Source organism: Ips typographus, linkage group LG1 (assembly GCF_016097725.1).
Source record: "Ips typographus isolate SLU linkage group LG1, UJ_Ityp_2.0, whole genome shotgun sequence".
NCBI classification, from domain to species: domain Eukaryota; kingdom Metazoa; phylum Arthropoda; class Insecta; order Coleoptera; family Curculionidae; genus Ips; species Ips typographus.
This window is the reverse complement of record NC_138422.1, coordinates 937,984-959,299: the sequence shown is the minus strand read 5'-3', so window position 1 is coordinate 959,299 and position 21,316 is coordinate 937,984. Positions and strand designations below refer to the sequence as shown.

At 35.3% G+C, this 21,316-nt stretch overlaps 2 protein-coding genes and 1 long non-coding RNA gene across 5 annotated transcripts in view; 2 read left to right on the top strand and 1 right to left on the bottom strand.

Moving 5' to 3' along the window:
* Nucleotides 1-1,877: 1,877 nt before the first annotated feature.
* Nucleotides 1,878-21,316, bottom strand: part of spz3 (Spaetzle domain-containing protein 3) — a 26,386-nt gene continuing 6,947 nt past the window's right edge. For all 3 annotated transcript variants that reach the window (XM_081995952.1, XM_081995887.1, XM_081996035.1), the window contains exons 3-6: nt 4,266-4,390; nt 2,468-2,740; nt 2,276-2,401; nt 1,878-2,130 (exon numbers count right to left, since the gene is read on the bottom strand). In XM_081995952.1, coding sequence (XP_081852078.1) covers nt 1,974-2,130; nt 2,276-2,401; nt 2,468-2,740; nt 4,266-4,390 — 681 coding nt within the window. In that variant the 3' untranslated portion in view covers nt 1,878-1,973. The remainder of the gene's footprint in view (nt 2,131-2,275; nt 2,402-2,467; nt 2,741-4,265; nt 4,391-21,316) is intronic.
* Nucleotides 3,885-5,021, top strand: LOC145740503 (uncharacterized). Its single transcript, XR_014181476.1, has 3 exons — nt 3,885-4,128; nt 4,275-4,453; nt 4,512-5,021. It is a non-coding gene; the product is annotated as an uncharacterized LOC145740503 (long non-coding RNA).
* Nucleotides 15,693-21,316, top strand: part of LOC145740187 (uncharacterized) — a 21,274-nt gene continuing 15,650 nt past the window's right edge. Inside the window, exon 1 of the mRNA XM_081995677.1 lies at nt 15,693-15,761. Coding sequence (XP_081851803.1) covers nt 15,708-15,761 — 54 coding nt within the window. The 5' untranslated portion in view covers nt 15,693-15,707. The remainder of the gene's footprint in view (nt 15,762-21,316) is intronic.

Here is a 21,316-nt window from a genome sequence, read left to right as displayed (position 1 = left end):
AAAAAAAACCTATCGGTACAGTCATGGTGAAAAATGGTGTTAAAGTTTAAATTGTTAGTAACACAGTTTGAAAGGACAGTCAAGGACAAAATCGCCTGTAAAACCCACTTGGAATGAGAAAATTACAGTTTTAAGCACATTTTTTGGAATCCTTATTAAATTTCCTATCCAATAGTCTAAAAAAACACTAAAAAATCGAGTATAGTCAGTTAGAAAAACAGTGTCAAAATTTGAACTGCTAGAAACACAGTTTGAAAGGACAGTCAAGGACAAAATCGCTTGTAAAACCCAGTTGTGGTGTGAAAATGACAGTTTTAAGCACATTTTTGGAATCCTCATTAAATTTCTTATCCAATAGTCTAAAAAACACTAAAAAATCGAGTATAGTCAGTTAGAAAAACAGTGTCAAAATTTGAACTGCTAGAATCACAGTTTGAAAGGACAGTCAAGGACAAAATCGCCTGTAAAACCCATTTGTGGTGTGAAAATGACAGTTTTAAGCACATTTTTGGAATCCTTATTAAATTTCCTATCCAATAGTCTAAAAAAACACTAAAAAATCGAGTATAGTCAGTTAGAAAAACAGTGTCAAAATTTGAACTGCTAGAAACACAGTTTGAAAGGACAGTCAAGGACAAAATCGCTTGTAAAACCCATTTGTGGTGTGAAAATGACAGTTTTAAGCACATTTTTGGAATCCTCATTAAATTTCTTATCCAATAGTCTAAAAAAACACTAAAAAATCGAGTATAGTCAGTTAGAAAAACAGTGTCAAAATTTGAACTGCTAGAAACACAGTTTGAAAGGACAGTCAAGGACAAAATTTTCACCGAGTGTCGGTTCTGGGCCGATGTAGGCCGCCTCCGAACCCAGCTTAGCCAGTTCGTGGGCTTTGGCATTCCCTGTGAAGTCAGAATCCACATCAGGGTGACGCTGTTGGATTTTCCAAGAGAGTTCAAAATCAAACAAGTGAGATTTTAAAAATTTATTATTTCACTCTTTATGTTACAAAATAGTAAAAATGGCAGCAATTTTTCACATTAAATCTAAAAAAAAGTGGCAAATTTATATTATAAAATTTTGAAGGAGTTTGATCTTAAATTAACTTTATACTATAAAATAAAGAATCGTCTAATATTGGTAAAATTCTACTAAAATCAACACTATAAGCACTACAACAGAATAAAATAAATATACATTTTTCCTTATCATGACTTGTTTGGGTCCTTATTAAAGGTCGCGTTATACAGAGTAGGTAAGTTGAAAGTAAAGCGGATGCATAAACAATATATAATGACTTATTTTATACACGCTGATGATGTCACGTCTTGAACACTTTCGATACTTCTTAATTGGTCGAAATGAAAGTTGAATTTTAAGAAGGCGCTTTGAGATCGCTGTGTAATTACCCCAGGGAGAGAGAGCGAGAGAGGAATATATAGAGAGGGAGCTACATACTTAACTACTTTATTTACACAACTTTGGTCGATCTGGTTTTCTCACTTTTATTATCGATTTTCTGTGTCGTGTCGATCGTACACACGTACCGCCACTGGTTATACGTCTTGATTGTGGTATAACTAAGCAAAAATCTGACAAGTTGAAGTTTGACAGCCACATGTGCAGTATAAATCACAGCACAGTTTGTGATTGGTCAAGAAAAAGCAGCCAACTGAAAGGTGCTTTTCTTGACCAATCACAAACTATACCCACTCTGGTGTTGGCATTTACGCAAATTGTGTTTTAAGCATAAAATGACTTACTTCCACTTTTCTTTTGTTTGTAAACAGTTCTTGTCTAGATTTTTCCTAGTTGATCCGCAAATAAATGTCATATACAACACTTTGCGTATAAACAGGTAACAAAAAGGATGAAAAGAAAACCAATCTCGTCCTTATGTATTTTGGCAGACTAATTTTTTATCACATTTTTCCTATTATTTATACAAAAACGGGTGTAAATCGAGTCCGTGATTAGGGGTTGCAACGGCAAACGCAACAGGACGGAAATAGGAACCAATCCATAAAAATGCCCCTGCAATCGTTGTCTGGATCGTAGGCGAGCAGACGGTGCCACTTGTACTTTTGCTCGCAGCCGCAATCGTTGCTACATCGTTTTGTCGAAGTTTTCCTACAGAACAAACTATTCGATTAAAACTATTTTCCTAACAAGTGCGAAAAGCGAGACTTTTCCACTTGTGTCCAGTCCGTGAGTTAACTCGTTAAAAAATATACTATTTTCAGCAGTTTCAAGTCAAACTTTCTGCTTAACTTACGCGCAAACCTCTTGATGTATGGCCTGTTCGAAATGCTGCGTATTCACTATGGCCCGGACTTTCCCTGCCGAATTTGATGCCCAATAGGGAGTGACGATTTCCAACTTGCTTTCGCACGCGTCCACCCTAAAAATCCCGTTAAATTCAACCCTTTTTTCCCTCCAACACGATTATAGGTATCTAGGATATTACCGTCCGCTGTCATTTTTGCTAGTGTTTAGGTTCATGTTGCGAAAATTCTGGCGGGAGTGTCGCTGATGGGAGTGGCTGGATTCGTCCAGAGGGGGCTGCGGACCCGGGTCAAAGTGCACATCTGGTACCCCCGGCTTGACCGACCTTTTCTGTTTTGTAGATCTTTTACTGTAAGTCGACCCTGTTTCCTCCTCGAACTCGGGTACGATAAATTCACCGTACATTCGTTTCATCAGCGCTTTGTTTTCGTCGATGAACAGCTCTATACGGTCTCTAAAAACAAAACAAAAATACATGAATACAGGTGTGGTAAATCCAAAAACCGACCATAGGAAAACCGTGTTACGGACAGAGAAACGTACATTATTGCATGCGCGGGACTAAGACAGAAAACGAAAAAAATATCAAGTAGGCCATATTTTCAGTGCGCTGTTGCCAAACGTCAAGTATCCAATAGCGTCGAAAAAATTAATTTTGTCGGTAAGTGTGAGCTGTATTTAGTCGGATTTCTGTCAAATTTGTTTAACTATTTGCATGAAATTACTTATTTTTCATTTAGCAGTCGAATTGCTGTAGCGTTACGAGACCTCCCTATTGTAGTGATATTTCATCTGTCATCTGCGATTAAAATCTAACCTCAAATCCAGTCGGTAAAATCAGTCAGTTTGACAACAGTGATGCAAAATTATGGCCTACTTAAAACGTTTAGAGGTGTGAGTGAAAATTCAATGATCATCCATAAAAAAATTATACCAAAGAATAAAAAGCGTATTTTGGTTGAAGTTAACCTGAAGATCTGACATATTCGGACATTTCAGTCCCGTTTAAGATTCTGTTAATTACCCGGCGAACGGAACATTAGAAGCACCTGTTAAACAAAGATAAACACAGTTTTACGCAGTTGCGAGAAGGACAGGTATAGTCGTTCAAACTCAATCTGTCAAAAACCGAAGAGAATAGATTTGTTAGGTTATGTTATTGTTATTTGTTTGTTTAAACTGTAAACTTGTGCAGTAAAAACGGAGAAAAAATCAATAGGAGCAGTGAGTTTTACTAAAGAAAAGCGATTACAGCTTTAGGTGGCATTTGCAAGAAAAACAGTGACCGAGTCGAAATGAAAAACCTGATTTGGAGCCAAACATGACAGAAAATCGCAGACAATTTCAATGCAGTTTCAGGTAAGTCAAAATAACTCATTCTTGGATTGTTTCTAATCAAAGATGTGTGGGCAAAAAAGATGTAACTTTCTGACATAAATTTTGATTTTTCTTTTAACGCCGCTTAAAAATTATGGCAACAATCATCATTGTAATAATGCCTAAGCTTAACACATTTACTCCAGAGATAGTGATTTATCAACTTTTCTTGAAATGAGGGAACGAAGTTATCAAGGAATACCTGAGCCGCATTCTTTCGGATCCAAAAGCATTCTGATCAAAAAAATCACATGACATCATAATTATAAAATGGGATAGAGGTCACGTGACTTTTGAATCATAACGCGTTTGGATCCTAAATCACAAACCGAAAGAAAACGGCTCTGTAGAATGTGACAGGAATCCTTTATTGTCAACTTTTTCCGTCACATTCTAGCAACATTTCTCTGAAAAATTCTGTTCCCTGCTTTCAAGAATTAGGCCCCAGAATTAACAGAAATAAAGGTATAAAAGCAATTATTTTGAACTAAAAGTACTGGCCCTTAGTAATATAAGGCCATCTGGTTTTGTTGGAATAAGTTAAAATGAGATAGACACTGTAGTAAACAAACTACGTCCAATATTATAACTTTTGTACTTACAATGGATAGGAGTTTCCTGCTGTGGGACAGTACAATTGCTGGTGACGTTTTACGCATGGAACTCCACGGATGTATTCGCCTCTTAACTCTAGACCTAAAGCTACTGACAGGGCCGTCCATAGTATCTGAAACAAAAGGCACAATGCTAATTTTCATCAAAGAAAATACTCCGAATAAACGAGACACAGGTATGACAATAACATAACTTTAGCCGTTAACATCCATTGAAATCATCCATTGTCACAGTGGCACCTGGAAAGGGTATGTCAATGACCGAGATCAATGAATTCAGAGGTTACTGAGTACAATAAGTCTGTTCGCAAAAGGAATCTCCATCGTCCATTGGCCACAAGTCAGAATACGTCATAGTCACGTGAGCATACAACTTGACATTTACGCCTCTGCAAACAGACCTTATAGTTGCTTTGTGTGATCAACTAAAGCCGGTCCTGTGTTGCATTCCCATTGAATACGCAAAAACGGTGGTAAACAAATATTTACAGGTACTACAGGTAGCCGAGAGTGCTGGATTAGAATAATTGATGACTTCCTCAAAGTAAAATTGTAGTGTATATATCCATTTTAGGATGTTCTATAGTAATGGTAACCGTTTCGTATGGGCTAAATTTAAATTTCAATCTACTACAGGCTAGATTAATTATCAGTGACCTAATAGGTGAGTTTCCTGCCATTAATTTACTTCAACTAATTACCTATACCATGTAACAACCACGAAAATAGACGTGATCCACTAAGTCTAAACTTTTTTCATCTTGTAACCAGGATATCTAATTTCTGGTTATTGTTTCCTACTCTGTCAATTATTGTCACGACAAATTATTAACAAAACACCGATACAGATCGACCTGGGTAAATTGAAATAGTGGAGTGAGGCGTAACCGCGTGGGTGTCGACTGCAATCCCAAGAATGCTATTTTGTAATATTTGTCTCCATATGGGACTTCTAAAAAAAAAAACCGCTTAAGGACAGGGAAAGGATTTATTTATACTGTTACCATTGTTGCTTTAGTTCTTTCCCTGACATTTTGATTGAGTTATGCGCGTATATTTTGCCAACAATTACCTGTGACAGCTACCTGCTAAGTGATTAAATATACCTGCCACTGGAGGGAAGTTTATTTTACAATAGGGCCCAGTTTATTGTTATCTAGATCCTGGTACATTTTCTTTGATAGCCAATGAAGTTCATCATTTCAGCATCTTTCTTCTGTTTCTAACATGACATTTGACGTACGTCCACAACAGCACATGTGTTTGGAAAACTCAAAGCTTTAAAAATAAATCCTGCACAGATAACAATTATTTTCATTAATCAGTCTAAACAGGCACGCCTTTTGGTTTCCCTGGAACTATATAGGCCACTCGAAACACAAAAACTTACTTTGCAAGTATAATATAATAATCGGAATTACTAAATTCCGATAACATAGTGCTATTATACCTCAGCCTGTAACGAACTCCTTTAAAGCATATTATGAATAATGTTAATACCAACTGAATGAACTTTTTTATAGTAAGGCATATTTGGTAGTGAAATATGTGCCTTTGTAAGGCTGTCCACTGTTGACATTATTCATTACTAGTATATTACAATCTGTGGTTATCATGTGGACATGTAAATGAGATCCAACTTGGGAGGTGTGTTTTATGCAGGCTTGGCGCCACTTTTGCAATTTGACCAATCACACTGTGAGGATTTCTAAATTAGAGAGCTATGTAAGGTAAGTCTGAAATGGTGCCATAAGAAGGGAAATTAATGTAATTTTTTTTTAGTCTCTTATAAAATGGCGGATGACTCTAATCAATGAAGAATGAAGTTAAGTTGGATAAGGAATGTTTCTTAACAAAAGAGACATTCGATCGAAGAAAAGAAACAACTTCTCATTTTTGAAAAGTTAAAACTAAAATGGAAACACTCACTATTAATAACTGACATTAAAACCCCATGCATTATTGATGGTAAAAATGGGTTAGTGTTTACCATATTAATCAAGGAAAGAATTTCAGAATGACCATGGAGGTATTCAGATTCATCAATTTGGTGAAAGTACTATTGTCTTAATAGACGTACAAGTACAGCAGTGCCTTGATGAAGTAACTCTTTATAGTAACACGTAATAAATTGCCAGAATAGTTTTCACTGACTATTCTGTTCGTTTTTTTGTAATGTGGGTTCCACTCTAGACTAAACTTCAAAATAATCATTGTCTTCGTTAATAGCTTAATATTATACAGGGTGGTCCAGTTTTAAATGTCAATAATTCACCAATCCATAGCCAAATAAAAAATAAGTTGACATTCATTATGTCATTTTCCTGAAAAGTGCTTCCTAAGGAAAATACAATCTTTCAAATTTTTGTTTAAAAAATCGGTTTTTTGTCGTAACTGTTAGACCGTTGGAGCAATATTGATCAAATTTGGAACAAGCACTTTATTACACGTTATTACGGTTAAAGGCCCAAAACTAACCCAACCCAACTTAAAAATTGGAAACGGAAAATTCACTTAAGAAGTTTAAAAAATATTATTGTAGCCAGTTTTCATAGTTTCCAGACAAACTGAAAGACTTTAGTTTTGAAAATTGACTTTTCATGCAAATCGAGATACTTTAATACTGAAAATTGACTTGTAGACATAAAAACTAAGTACTTTTTCAAGAATTTGTTACTACAAATTCATACATTTAAACCTTAAAAATTGACTTGAACCCCAAAATGTGACTGAACTAATAAAAAGTGATATCAGAAGCTTAAAATTTGCATTTGAAGTAAGTTTTCATAATTTGAAGACAAATTTCAATATTTTAGTCTTGAAAATAGTCTTAGATGCAGGACATTGACATTAGATTCATGAAAATTGTCTTAAAAATTAACTTTTCGTGCTTTTTACTTTGCTTTTCATTTTCTTCGAATTCTGGACTATTTTTAGTGCTTCAAAACTGCTTTCAGCTTGGAAAATCGAGTTTCAAGACTGTCTTCACCAAGTTATTAACATAGCAAACTTAAAAAACAATTTTTACATTCTTCATAGACTTAAAATGGCATTCCAAGCTTTGCCACTATTAAATCGACTTCTAGACACCTCAGTGCTAAAAATTCGGGTATTTCTTAATAAACTAGACTGTTTTTAGTGTTTTAAGGCTGTTTTAAGTGCATCAAATCGAGTTTCAAGACTATCTTTACAAAGTTTTTCACTTATCCGGCCTAAAAGCCAGTTTGTCCACTGACCATAATCTTGAAAATGTTATTTCAAGCTTCTTCACTATTAAATTGACTTCTACCCTCATAGGTGCAATAAATTGTAGCATCTCTAAGAAATTCAGACTGATTTTAGTGCTTTTTAAGACTGAAAAATCGAGTTTAAGACTATTTCCAAAAGTCAAGTTTCTTCAGTAATAAAAGTAAAAAATGTTGGTACCAAATGCTACAATACTAGTCTTGAGAACTAATTTTTAGAAATAAAATAGTCCGAAAATTTAATTTACTTCTAGACTTGTTGTCCAGTCCAGAAAATTGAGTTGTACACCAATTAAAGTCTTGAAAATATACTTTTGGACTCTTTAGTCCTAGTAAAGTCAGTTCTAGCATTAAAAGTCAACTTTTATACTATTTTTAGTAGTAAAAAATGAGTTTCATGCACAATACAATCTTTGTCTTGATTTCCGGACTTTTTTTAGTTCTTGAATGCCAGTTTCAGACACTCAACCAGGATGGCAGTCTGAGAAAGCGAATCATAAGACCATTCCTAGTAGTAAAAAAGTTTTTAGACTATTCAGTACAAATTTGGACTTTCACAAGTCTTGGATGTTCAGTTTTAAACTATAAAACGATTTTTTAAATTGAAATTTGGAGGACTGTATCTTTCTTAGGAAACCTTTTTCAGAAAAATGACATCAGCAACTTATTTTTTGATTAGCTATCAAATGGTGAATTACTGACTTAAAACTGGACCACCCTGTATAGTTGGGGAAGGAACAACATAAATTAATAATTATTTAACAGTCACAGGTATCACTCTAGAATCTAGACCATTAAATGCTTAACCAATCATATTTTATGGGTCTAAATTAAATTCCAAACCATAAATAGCAAACTAAAAATTTTCTTCATTTCACAGCCCTTTTGCTTTAACTGTTTCAATTTGGCTAGTTTTGATGAATGTGTCTAAACACTACTAACTTAAGGACACTTTAGGTTAATTTTGTCTGATTATAATCTAAACATTTTGATTTAATCCTGATACTAGACGATAAAAATCAAATAGACCAGTTTTCAATCCAATCAAACAGAAACCTTCTAGTAGAAGAAAAATGGATGATTATACCCTGTAAAGTGCATTCTAACTGTGTCCTTTCAATATATGCGACCTTTAGAAAAAAATTGTTTGATCGGCATTGAAACGTTCATGCTCTGATTTTACGGTTAATCACTGTACGAGTGGTAAATCACATGATTGGGTCAATATAAAGAAAATTAGGAAGTCCAACGTGTATTTAATTACGTTTTAAATTAATTAAACGATTTGGTGTGTAATAGGATAGTAAATTAGCTGTTTCGAATTGGTTGACACTGATATATTAAATAACCGCTCGGGTAGGATATAAATTACACCCAGGTCGACAAGTATAGTAGATCGATTTAAATACCAGTTAATTGACCGAAAAATGGTTTCTATTCGGTTATTTTAGTAGTTGTAGACGTTTAATCGTGTCGGTACTACTCAGAATGTTTCGGATGACACACCAACGAAAATCTGTACCGGAAAGTGTAAAAACGAACCCGGTACCACTGCCGCGCTGCTTCGTAGGTGTGTCAAGGCGATTGGAACATTGACTTTCATTCGTTTAAGCATTCACGTAATTTTTTTTTTACGTCAGCCACTCATTTTACTATCTTCAACTTTATCGCTGTACAGTTTTATTCACTTCTATATTGTTTGGCCCTTTTAACACTCAAAATGTCTGAATGAAGCGAACAGAGCAAATGTAAATGAGAGTTTTTTTTTTGGAAATCAATTATAAAAACATTGATGGCTTAAGGATATTAAAAAAGTTATTTTTGCCTCTTGACATGTCAAAAAATTAGTAAACCAACGCCGATTCTAACCTAATTTTGTCCTACCATAAAACCAAGGACGGTAAACAGTACAGGAGTGCTTAATCCCATAAGCGCAATCTTGCCGGTATCGGCTCGGGCCGGTGACGATTTTTACGTCACCATGGGTCTCTCGCGTTTGCGCGATTGTTTTGCGCGATGCGCGATTGCAGTCGATCATTCACGAACATGATCTCGTACATAGCATCTCGGGCGAATATTTAGCGTATTGTGCACCCGAAGGCCCACTGTGACGTCAGAATTCATTCGCCGCCGGGAAACAAAATCGGCCGATCGAGCAATCCTGTACTGTTTAATATCCTTGCCATAAAACAGCTGATAATGACAGTTTACTTAACTACAGTTCGGCCATATTAGAATTGTTGACAAGCACTATAGCACGTAGCGTCATTTAAAACTTAAATCAGACAACCCGTTCCTAACCTAACATTTGTTTGATTATCGTTTCTTCATTACCAACAAATCATCACCTTAAACAGCTGATTCAAGTGCTTTCTGATTGGTGTGACGTTCAGAGGTTGTCAGACTGTTTTAGTACAAAATGATAGCATTCTATCAGGGATGTAAAATTTTCCAGAAAAAATTGAAAATTCCAAAATAATTCGTTTTTTACATTTTTGTACTATTAACTTGAAGGTATTCAGGCAGTTGAGGTAAATTTTGAAAATAAAAAATTTTCACTAAAAATTTCTTGACAATTCTAGTTTTTTTAAATTTTTTAAAGTCAAACGGTGCATGGTACCAAAAAAGTGTATAGAAGGTAAAAATTGCATCCCATCGAGGTGCATTTGTGGTAAAAACCACCAGACCTCTAACCTGAAACGTTCCTGAGATATTGAGCAAAAAACGAGAGTCAACTTTCACGTCCTCTAGCGGCTAAACGGCACAACTTAGCCGTGCCCCGCACAACGTCACGTGACAGCCCCGTTCATTAGCTTTCTTCTGTTATACGGTGGTTTTATACAGGGCGTTTCAAATAAGCGAGTTATGGACGATTTTCTGGAAAATTGCAGGGAATTTTAATCTAAATTAGGGACTTTTGGGCCTACTATGTTAACGGCGACTATTTTGGATTTTCCTTAGTCAAAGTGATTTTTTTAGCTGATTTGAACCTGGGGAACACAAATCTGACGTCCATTTTGCTCTAACTAACACCGTTTCGGAGATGACCTTCTAATTATGTCAATTTTGACAATTTTACTGCGTGCCACCCTTGCAAAATGACATTTTGACAAATGACACTTTACGTCATTTTTGTACTATTAACCTAAAGGTATTTAAGCAGTTGAGGTTAATTTTGAAAATAAAAAATTTTCTGAAAAAAATCAGGAGTATCTAGCCTTGAAAATTCTTGACAATTTCAGTTTTTATCTTTTCAAGGTCAAACGGTGCATGGTACCAAAAAAGTGTATAGAAGGTAAAAGTTGCATCCCATCGAGGTACATTTGTGGTAAAAACCACCAGACCTTTAACCTGAAACGTTCCTGAGATATTGAGCAAAAACTGCAAAAAACGAGAATCAACTTTCACGTCCTCTAGCGGCTAAACGGGACAACTTAGCCGTGCCCGCTCTACGTCACGTGATAGTCCCGTTCATTAGCTTCCTTTTGTTATACGATGGTTTTATACAGGGTGTCTCACATAAGCGAGTTATGGACGATTTTCTGGAAAAGTGCACCAAAATTTCGCTTAAATTGAGAATTTCTGCTTTTGAGGAGAGTGCAAAAACAATTGAAGATCGATACAAACATTTTACATCAAGTAGGCCTAGAATTTGACGTAGATTCCAGAAATTGCATAAAAAATTATAAATTTGGTTGGTTTCTCAAATTTGGGACACCCTGTATACTGATGGATTATCTAGGAATAAAGTAGACGCAAATAAGATACATATTTGGTATTTTTGTTTATAAAATGAAAACAAGTTACAAGGATGTTAAAAATTCAATGAATCACGTGGTTGTAAACTACTACACTGTACTGTCAATAACTCGGTTATTTTGACAATTATTGGGTGGTTCAATATACCAATTTTTAGTCCTTGTTGACCATCCTGTATACCGTTTTTACCAAAAACGTCGAATAACTGAGTTATTTACAGTTAAAACTGAGTTGTTTGTTGTAAAGTTTGATTTTGACAGTCTTTACTGTGACAGCCCAGAAAGGAGAACATATAGAACATCTGTCAGCACTGTCGACGGTGCTGGATTTTGGCAACAGCGCGCTAAAAATATGGCCTACTTGATATTTTTTTCGTTTTCTGTCTTTGTCCCGCGCATGCAATTATCTACGTTTCTCTGTCAGTTACACGGTTTTCCTATGGTCGGTTTTAGATTTACCACACCTGTATACTTGTACCCCATCGTATAAGGGTTTGGACCATTTGCATGTTAAATTGTATATCGGTACAAAGCAATACTTATCCCATCCATGTAGATGGCCCAAATCAGTTTCCGAACAGTTTCAGTCATAAATGTTTACTTTTTAACATCAGACAGATACTGGTTTACTATCTATAATATTGATCTAATAGAAACCGCACCTAAAAAAAAAACATAAGTGAAATATTTGTTTATATCTCATCTGTATTCATTGGGTGATCCACTTTTTGATACAGTTACAAAATCGTACGGTACCTGATGGCGTTCTAGGTGAAATTTTAATGTATTAAAAAATCACCTGCCTTGATTTATTATCTGTCTTGGGAGACATGAAGCGGTTTAAGGCGACAGCCAATCGACGCCTCAAATGATAAATTGGTGTGGACAAGGGCATCGTAACCACAACAAAACCACACCGAAAAAAAAAAAAAAACACAAACACCTACCAAAAATATGACGAAGGTGACTGTCAGAAAAATCTATTGTTGGCGCGACAAATAAATAATAACAAATAAGATGTTCGGAGCCCCCTCGCATACAACATATATAATGTAAGACCACACAATTATGTAAACGACAAAAAGTAAAAGTCGCCCCACGACTTTGTGGGATCACCACATCATCGCACACGGTATATTATGCGAAAAAAAGCGAAAGTTATAGATGCATATCGCTAATAATAATCATAATAATCTGTAGATCCGAGTAAAACGATCTTAAATTAGCCCATTCACGGACGATCATAATTATTACACATCGCAGGCACGCATCAACTTGTATGCTTTATTGCCTCATCTGTGGAGGTTTATGTCTTTGTTAAGGCCGTCATAGTTGCGTCGTGACATTTTAGTGCGTGACCAAACCGCTATTAAGTACGTGACACGTGAAGCGAAATGTCTTATCTAGTTACAACGACATTAAGTTCATTGATAATTAAATTACACACGTCAGTCAAGTACGTCAAATATGTCAAATTTATGGAAGGGATTAAAGCTGAATTCATAGTTTGAAATCCGCAAGAAGTAAGCAGTAAGCCGAATTAAAAATAAACAATATACTTGTAACACTTTCATTCATAGTTTGAGAAATATTTCTTGCTGCAAGCAGTAAGCAGCAAGAAATTAATTATTTTCACCTCTTACCTTGTTCGTTGTTCGAATTGTCATTTGTCAAGCATCCGATCTTTTCTGGTTTTCACTTGGCTTACTTGCAGCTACTATGATAGAATAGTCATCGACAAAATTCAGCAAACATTCAATAAATAGAATAGAAATAAAAAATTCTAACCAAATTTATATTGTAAACAAAAAAATAAACTGTCAAATAATCTGTAGTCTGTCAGTTTACTAACGTCAAAGCGTCGAACTATAAATTGAAATATATTTGCGGAAGGCTACTTCTTACCATATGCCGCTTACTTCTTGCGGAATTAGAACTATGAATCCAGCTTTATTTTTCACATCAGTAATGGTCATAGTAACATTATAAATCTAGATTTTGATACACATTTTGACAGACTGAACATAGTTATTATGATAATTTATCCGCGAGAGGGCGTTTTGCATAGCACACCAGATATGTTTTGCCAAGCCGGATATATTGCTATTTGTGATGCTATTTTAAATGAATTATTTATCAACATTAAAGTAAAACAATAATACGCACTTGATAAATATTTCCATGAGTTTAAAAACTAGGTTTTTCTAAGCTTTAGATAAGTAAGAAAACTTACACCTGCTAGAAGTTGATCTTGGTTCACACAATCTGGCACTAGACAGTCCGGCTTCCCCCATTTAACTCACAAAACTCAGGAACAACACAAAAATGCAACTTTAACTTTACTTTTGATTACCTTTTTGTTGTAAATTCGGACAGCGCAAATTAACTTGAAGGATATTGGAATTTTAAATTCAAAATAGATGCCATAGTGACAACAACAATGACAGTTAGTAGTTAGTCGTTTTCTTTCGGATCTAAACGCGATGTGATCCAAAGGTCACGTGGCCTATGTATAATTTTGTAATCATAGGGTCATGTGATTTTTCGAAAAATAAAGTGGCTCCATCCGGCGGCGGATTCTATTGAAATAGCTTTAGATCAAATGTCAAATTTTGTATCTTCATGGCCTCCTATTTAATTAAGATGGAGGAACAATAGGGAATGTTCCCTACATGTAGAGGTAAAATTGATTTGCATTTTATTGCGTGCATAGGGAATAATTTTTGATAGCACATTTGTAGGTGTTAATGTTTTTTTTAATTATCAAGTATTAATGTCATTCTGACAATTGGTGTTGTGTGTTAATGGTGCGTCACTAAACAAGACGTACATAGAGTGTTCCGGATGTGAAAATTCGCGGAAAACATTAATTAAACGACACGAAAATTCGGAAAAACCGGAGGTAACAGCAAAAACCAACAGGACGTTAAAACCCTATCAAGTGCGGTGTTGCCACAATTTTTTTTTCTCAAAATTGTCACAGTTTTTTCAACTTAGACTAATAATGTCCATATGTGTGATTTGACCAATCACACAAACTATCCACACTGTGCTGAAACGTGGATCACAAAACTGATTCAAATTAGATTTTTGAATAAATTGCAGCAATTCATGTGGTGTTATAAGTAACGGGTGTTCAATAATTGTTATGGTCAGGTCGCCTATGGATGGCAATTGTCGCAAAAAGCGTATGTCTTAGATAACGTTGCAAACAATTATTATATGACAGCTGTCATTTCAAACCATATACGAACTTATCAACGGCCATAACAATTATTGAACACTCGTTATTATCAAAATGGGGTTCTGTTATGTACGTGTAATGGTTTTAAACAATGAGACGCACTTACCGTAAGAAATGTTAACCAATTTTGATCCAGCATTTTTGGCGAACGCACCTCACCAAACGTTAACGTGAAAATGACGAAATTTCGCTCGTTTTTCAGCACCACCCAACGCCCATCTAATCCGATTCAAATACCAGTTAGGCGGACAAAAAAATATTAATTTTTAATTACCCGATCTCGACCAATTAAGGGGAATGTCGACTGATTATCTGAAAACGAGGTTTTCCGTCTTATTCGAGTGGCAGGCGCCCGAATTCTTCTAAAAGTGTGTATGGATGTGGTACCCGTGGGATTGGTACTGACCGGTCGCGTTAACCATTCGAAGGTCGCCGGTTCGCAATCTTCCTGTTCAAAATTGAAATGTTGGAAATCCTCTCTGACTAATCGTAAAAGAAACGAGACGCGAAAGTATTACGCAAATTGTCGGCTAATTATAGTTTGGTGCGATTACATGGACTTATTTAAAAGTATCAGGTAGGTATTTTTGACCCAAATCATCAAACAAGTGACAACTATAGTTTATATCAACTATCCCTGGTAGCAAAATTGTATCGCTTGATCAGTCCCATTAAGGCCAGAGGCGAATAATTTTAGTACAAACAACGGCTAGTTAAATTCAATTAACAATTACACGACCAAACGCGTATCAATTGTATAAACAATCAGGAAAAAGGTCCCTCGTATAATTTTTAATTAAACGGCACGATAATAAAATAGCCCAGAAATAGTTGTTGAATGTGGAAAACGCCGCTAATTCAATGAAGTAATAACTAATAATGTAAATGGTTATATTGTGGCCGGTCATCGCTCAATTAGTACGTAGGAAATAGTATACAACATTTATTAATTTAAAATATTACTGAATGGACTATCGCTTCTAGTACGTCAGACTCGAAATCAATGTCTTAAATAACTGTCATCTGTCAACTTACACAGCAAATTTGACATCGACAGTTATTGCTAGCTATAGTCTACTATAGTGCCGTGTTTGTGTAATTCCCAACACAATGAGTGCTTTTTTTATCACAAACTACGTTCAGGTGTTGTAATTTACATGTGGACAACCACAACTTTACTGTCATGGCAAGAAATCACTGCTTTCTGAAGACACGTACAAAATATGTCCGTTTTAAGGTGAGTTGTTTCTTGACATAAAACAACCCGTTTAAAAACACACTGGTTTAATAAACAAGGTCCCAAAAACCCGGTTAAACCAAGTTCTGTTACATACATATCACACCACGACAATTATTATTATAAATTATAACCACATCCGCTAAAAACTTAAAAACTCATAACAAAGTAAACAAATAGACGCGCCACCTACAGTCAGCCAAATGAATCAATGGCTGCCACACGCAACGATCCACCCGAAATACAGATACAGCTCACAGCTGATTATTTTTTTGTATTGTAAGGTGACCTTTTTTTAACTCTTTATTTATTAACTTATTAAAACCTATTTTATCCTACAGCCTTAAAATATCAATAAAAACCGTAAATTTTGAAATTTTGGTGCACAAACAATGATATCCAAATTTCTGGTTGCAATTTCACAACAAATTAGACTTTGAAGTGATTGTAAACTGCAGCTTAAGTTTGCTCGTTGACCTTACATTACAGGGTTGGGCAAATCAAGTAATGCCATGTAAAAAAAAATATTTATTTACACGTCAATAATAAATAATAACTTTGTTCACTAGACAGATTGTGTGATATTTATACGTGATTATTTGACAAACAAACAAGAATGTATATTCTTAATTTTTAAAAATAAAAATAGTGACTTTAATGCGTTCATAGGGTTTCCACATTGCCAGCTTAATGTCATTTGACGTCCAACGGTGACATTAGTGTCACCGTTGAGACAATGGATATTGTGATAACACCGGAGTAATAAATAAATTCAAATACGGAACGTGTTTGAATATTCTGTCAACAGTGTCAAATTTACACTGTCACTGTCAAAAAAGTTAGGTTAAGAATTGTTGTTCGGGTTTTCTCACGTATATTTTGACAGAATGACAGATGATTTGTTGGGGTTTTAAAACCAAGTTTAAGGTAGAGCGCAGATTACGATTAACTTCATAAAACATGCTGGAAACTTGTTTGTGGATAATAATGGTTTTTAAAACACAAAAATCTGAAAAACAGCGTAACTGGTATTAAATAATAAGTCAGTTTTTTTAAAATAAAATATAGCACGAGGCCGATGCTGGTTTGTTAAACGATCGTAAAGGATTTATAAACGTTTTGGTCGCGGTCAAGAAAAGTCAATCGTGCGGAAAGCGGCAAGAACAAAATGGTTCAATCAATTACGTAGTATTTGTTATTGAACTCTTCGGGGCAGCCATCCAGGAAATTTACTGCATCGACAACGCACGATACACTTTAAAATAACAATAAAACACGTTTTGTGGGTGTGTCGAGGCTAAAGCGGTTAGTAACCGAAAAAGTCTACGGCCAGATTTAGAGGAAATGAAATTTCACGATTACTGTTATTATCTGCATAGGCTCGGTACGATAATTTATTAGTAAAATGCGATCGAGAACCGCGCCCATCTCTATTTACGTCATCGAATCAAGCTGTCAAGTGTCAACTGTGTTTTATAGCGATCAATGAACTGGAGGTTAGCAGTGTTACGGAAAGCACCCCTTTTTTGAAGTGACTGCTTTAAGTACATACCTACTTCTATTTCTATTTGCTAAGTGACTTGATTTAGATTTAGACTTACCATACTCGATATTTGTACCCATCTCTCTTGGAACGTCAAACCGAACTGTCATCTTCAAAACTATCTGTCACTTGTTGCGCGATCAATGAACTGAGGGTAACGTACAAGGATCCTTAATGTTCTTTCTATGGTAACCTTAAAAATTCGCGTTAAATACCGATTATCCGCTGGTAAATCCCATCAACCAGCAAAAAACTGGCACGATCTGTGTGGGATAGAAAATTTAACGGATGATTAAAAACGGGGAAAAACCTACGGCAATAATATCGTATTTTTTATGCTTTTTCGAATGGCGTAGGAACGAATTTCCTGCGAATGTAAATAAAGGAGGTACAATTTTTCAAAAAGTCAAAAAATTCAATTTTTGTCAAAAGTGCAATTTTTAAAAATTTTTATTTTGCTCTGTAAGGGTTCCAATGCACAGCAAAGGACATATTTATACAAAAGGACCTTAAATTAAATGAAATAAGCACAAAAAAAAAACTTTTTTTTTTTTTCAAAAAAAATTGAAAGAATGGTACTAGAGAGGTTTTTTAGGTACTCTTTGAAATTCAATATCTCTGTAACCTGAGGAGCTAGAGAGGCCATTTTTAACCTATTTTGTAGTATTTTTTATGCTTTTTCGAGTGGCGTAGGAACGAATTTCCTGCGAATTTAATTAAAAGAGCTACGATTTTTCAAAAAGTCAATTTTTGTCAAAAGTGCTATTTTGGCAAATTTTTATGGTTTCAATGGCAAAGGGCATATTTATACAAAAGAACCTTAAACTAAGTTAGGTTAGGTTAGGTTTAAAATTTTTAAATACGATATTATGTAGAACAATTTAAATTAACATTTATTGCTTCTTCCACATGTAAAATACAAGAGTGTTCGTAGTATGTTGGAAGACAGGATTTACCATCACAGTATACAGAAAAATAAAAAGTAAAAAGCGATGGATATCAAAATATCGGGTATGGATAACTGTCCGGTTCCGGTTCTTTATCACAAACCTCAAAAACCACGAATGAGTCAAAGCAGTTCTTAATAAATCGCTGACAAACCAAACATTTTCATATTGTAATCCGCACTTCCTCGATTCCCTTTCAAAGCCGCGACCTTTACTAACATTTTTACATTATCGAATAAATTGGATTAGTCAGGATGTTACACATTCCGTCGATTGACATTGAGTCGGTGTTACACAATGCCGATCACGTGCCAACACATTACGAAACGATTGTTTTTTAGCTCTGAAGATAAAAATACAAAATGCACACGCAATACCAACACTTTGTGTGGTTAAGTGGCTGGAAAAAATGTGCAACAGAGTGAGAAAACACGCTTAATTGAATGTTAATTTTTTTTTGAACGAAGGATAAATCTAATTAAAACATGCCTGTAAAGCGTAAAGAAGAAGAGAAGTGTTTTTGAGTCCGACACTGTACAAGTTTTCAAGTGTCAGGAAAGAAATCAAGATATAGTCGTTAACAATGTTGATTTATCGTTTGTTAATGTTAATAACAGCTTCCTACATGTTCACTTGACAAATGGAGGTGATCGAATAACATTAGCTAGAACAAATTACTATAAAAAGTGTTTTTCAAAAAAATTTATAGTCGCAAGACCTGAAAACACCAAATAAGGAAAGTTTTACTTGCAAAATTAAGGTGAGAAAATAAAAACCGGTTGCAGTTTTCTGTTAAGACGACCCTGGAACAATAATAATTACTATTACTGAACAATCAATTCCTTCCGGTTAAAACAGTTTACTTGTTTCAATCAATAAAAGATGTCGCTGCAGTGTTGCAATTTTAATTTTAAGTTCGGTAGGTCAGTGTATTTTTATTTATTGCAAAACCGAAATCATCTGCATAAAATGCCTGTACCCAGACGTATCATTTTAATTGCTGTGGCGCCTACGAGATTTTTAACGAAAATTTGCATTAAAAACGCTTTCCAACAGTAATACACTGCATCTTACGTGAAAAAACCGTTGCAAACCAATGCTCTAGATAAAGATGGAAAAAAGCGTTGTAAGTGACATGTGTCAGTCGCATTGACATTTGACAGCTCAATGTTTTTTCTTTTTCAATTGACACAGTATTCAAAAATGGAACAGCAAAGTCATGGCCCCATTTTGATATCAACAAACTTGAGAAAATATGGGGAAGAACCGTTGTAAACCAATGCTCTAGATAAAGATGGAAGAAAGCGTTGTAAGTGACATGTGTCAGTCGCATTGACATTTGACAGCTCAATGTTTTTTCTTTTTCAATTGACACAGTATTCAAAAATGGAACAGCAAAGTCATGGCCCCATTTTGATATCAACAAACTTGAGAATATATGGGGGACGATTGTGATGTGAGTGACTGGTCTCAACACGAAAGAGCACGCCACTGTGTACGCTATATTAAACCACCTTATTGGAAAAAAATCGATTTTACCAGATACTCTCGCGTGCTCCTTTCACTTTTAATTGCGATCGGCCTTCGGCCGCTGGCCTATTCCGCCGTTTTCTTTGTCTCTTTTCAAGAATGTGTAACGCTCCCCCGTTACACTTTGTCGATAACGGCCATCCTTAAGGCCCTAATCGATACCTGATATTGTCTGTATCGAAAAAATGTACACCAAAGTAGTAATTATGCCCGAATGAAGGGTAAAATGAGAAAATGTATTCGCAAATTCATTGATTATGGTAAGAAGAGACACACATACAGAACATACAAAAAATTCAAAATGGTGGTGTGGGACGCCATTTTGTCTGTCATTTCTTGAAACTACGTGAAATTTCCTTTAAAATGAGGTACAAGTCAATATTTTGACAGAAAATTCAAAATGGCGGTGTGGGACGCCATTTTGTCTGTCATTTCTTGATACTACGTGAAATTTCCTTTAAAATGAGGTGTCAGTCAATATTTTGACAGAAAATTCAAAATGGCGGCCTGGAAAACCATTTTGTCTGTCATTTATTGAAACTACGTGAAATTTCCTTTAAAATGAGGTACAAGTCAATATTTTCGCAGAAAATTCAAAATGGCGGCCTGGAAAGCCATTTTGTCTGTCATTTCTTGAAACTACGTGAAATTTCCTTTAAAATGAGGTGCAAGTCAAAATTTTGGCAGAAAATTCAAAATGGCGGTGTGGGACGTCATTTTGTCTGTCATTTCTTGAAACTACGTGAAATTTCCTTTAAAATGAGGTGCAAGTCAATATTTTCACAGAAAATTCAAAATGGCGGCCTGGAAAGCCATTTTGTGTGTCATTTCTTGAAACTACGTGAAATTTCCTTTAAAATGAGGTGCAAGTCAATATTTTGACAGAAAATTCAAAATGGCGGTGTGGGACGCCATTTTGTCTGTCATTTCTTGAAACTACGTGAAATTTCCTTTAAAATGAGGTGCAAGTCAATATTTTGGCAGAAAATTCAAAATGGCGGTGTGGGACGCCATTTTGTCTGTCATTTCTTGAAACTACGTGAAATTTCTTTTACAATGAGGTGTAAGTCAATATTTTGACAGAAAATTCAAAATGGCGGCCTGGAAAACCATTTTGTCTGTCATTTCTTGAAACTACGTGAAATTTCCTTTAAAATGAGGTACAAGTCAATATTTTGACAGAAAATTCAAAATGGCGGTGTGGGACGCCATTTTGTCTGTCATTTCTTGAAACTTGTCTTGTCTGTTAATTGGCTCTGCTCTCAGCAATTTGCCACAATGATTCTTGAAACTACGTGAAATTTCCTTTAAAATGAGGTGCAAGTGTCAATGTCAATTTACAAAAGTTGGATTCGGTAATTCAATCGGAGCCCTCTGAATGTGTGTCTGTCTTTGTCCAACACCTTAAAAGTAGCTTGGCAAGAACGGATACCAAACAAGCCTAGAGCACTAGACATTTGTGTACCGAACGTCGTAATAAGCTTCAAAACGCTTATAAGTGACAAATGTCACTCTTCTCTTAATTTTCGTACTTT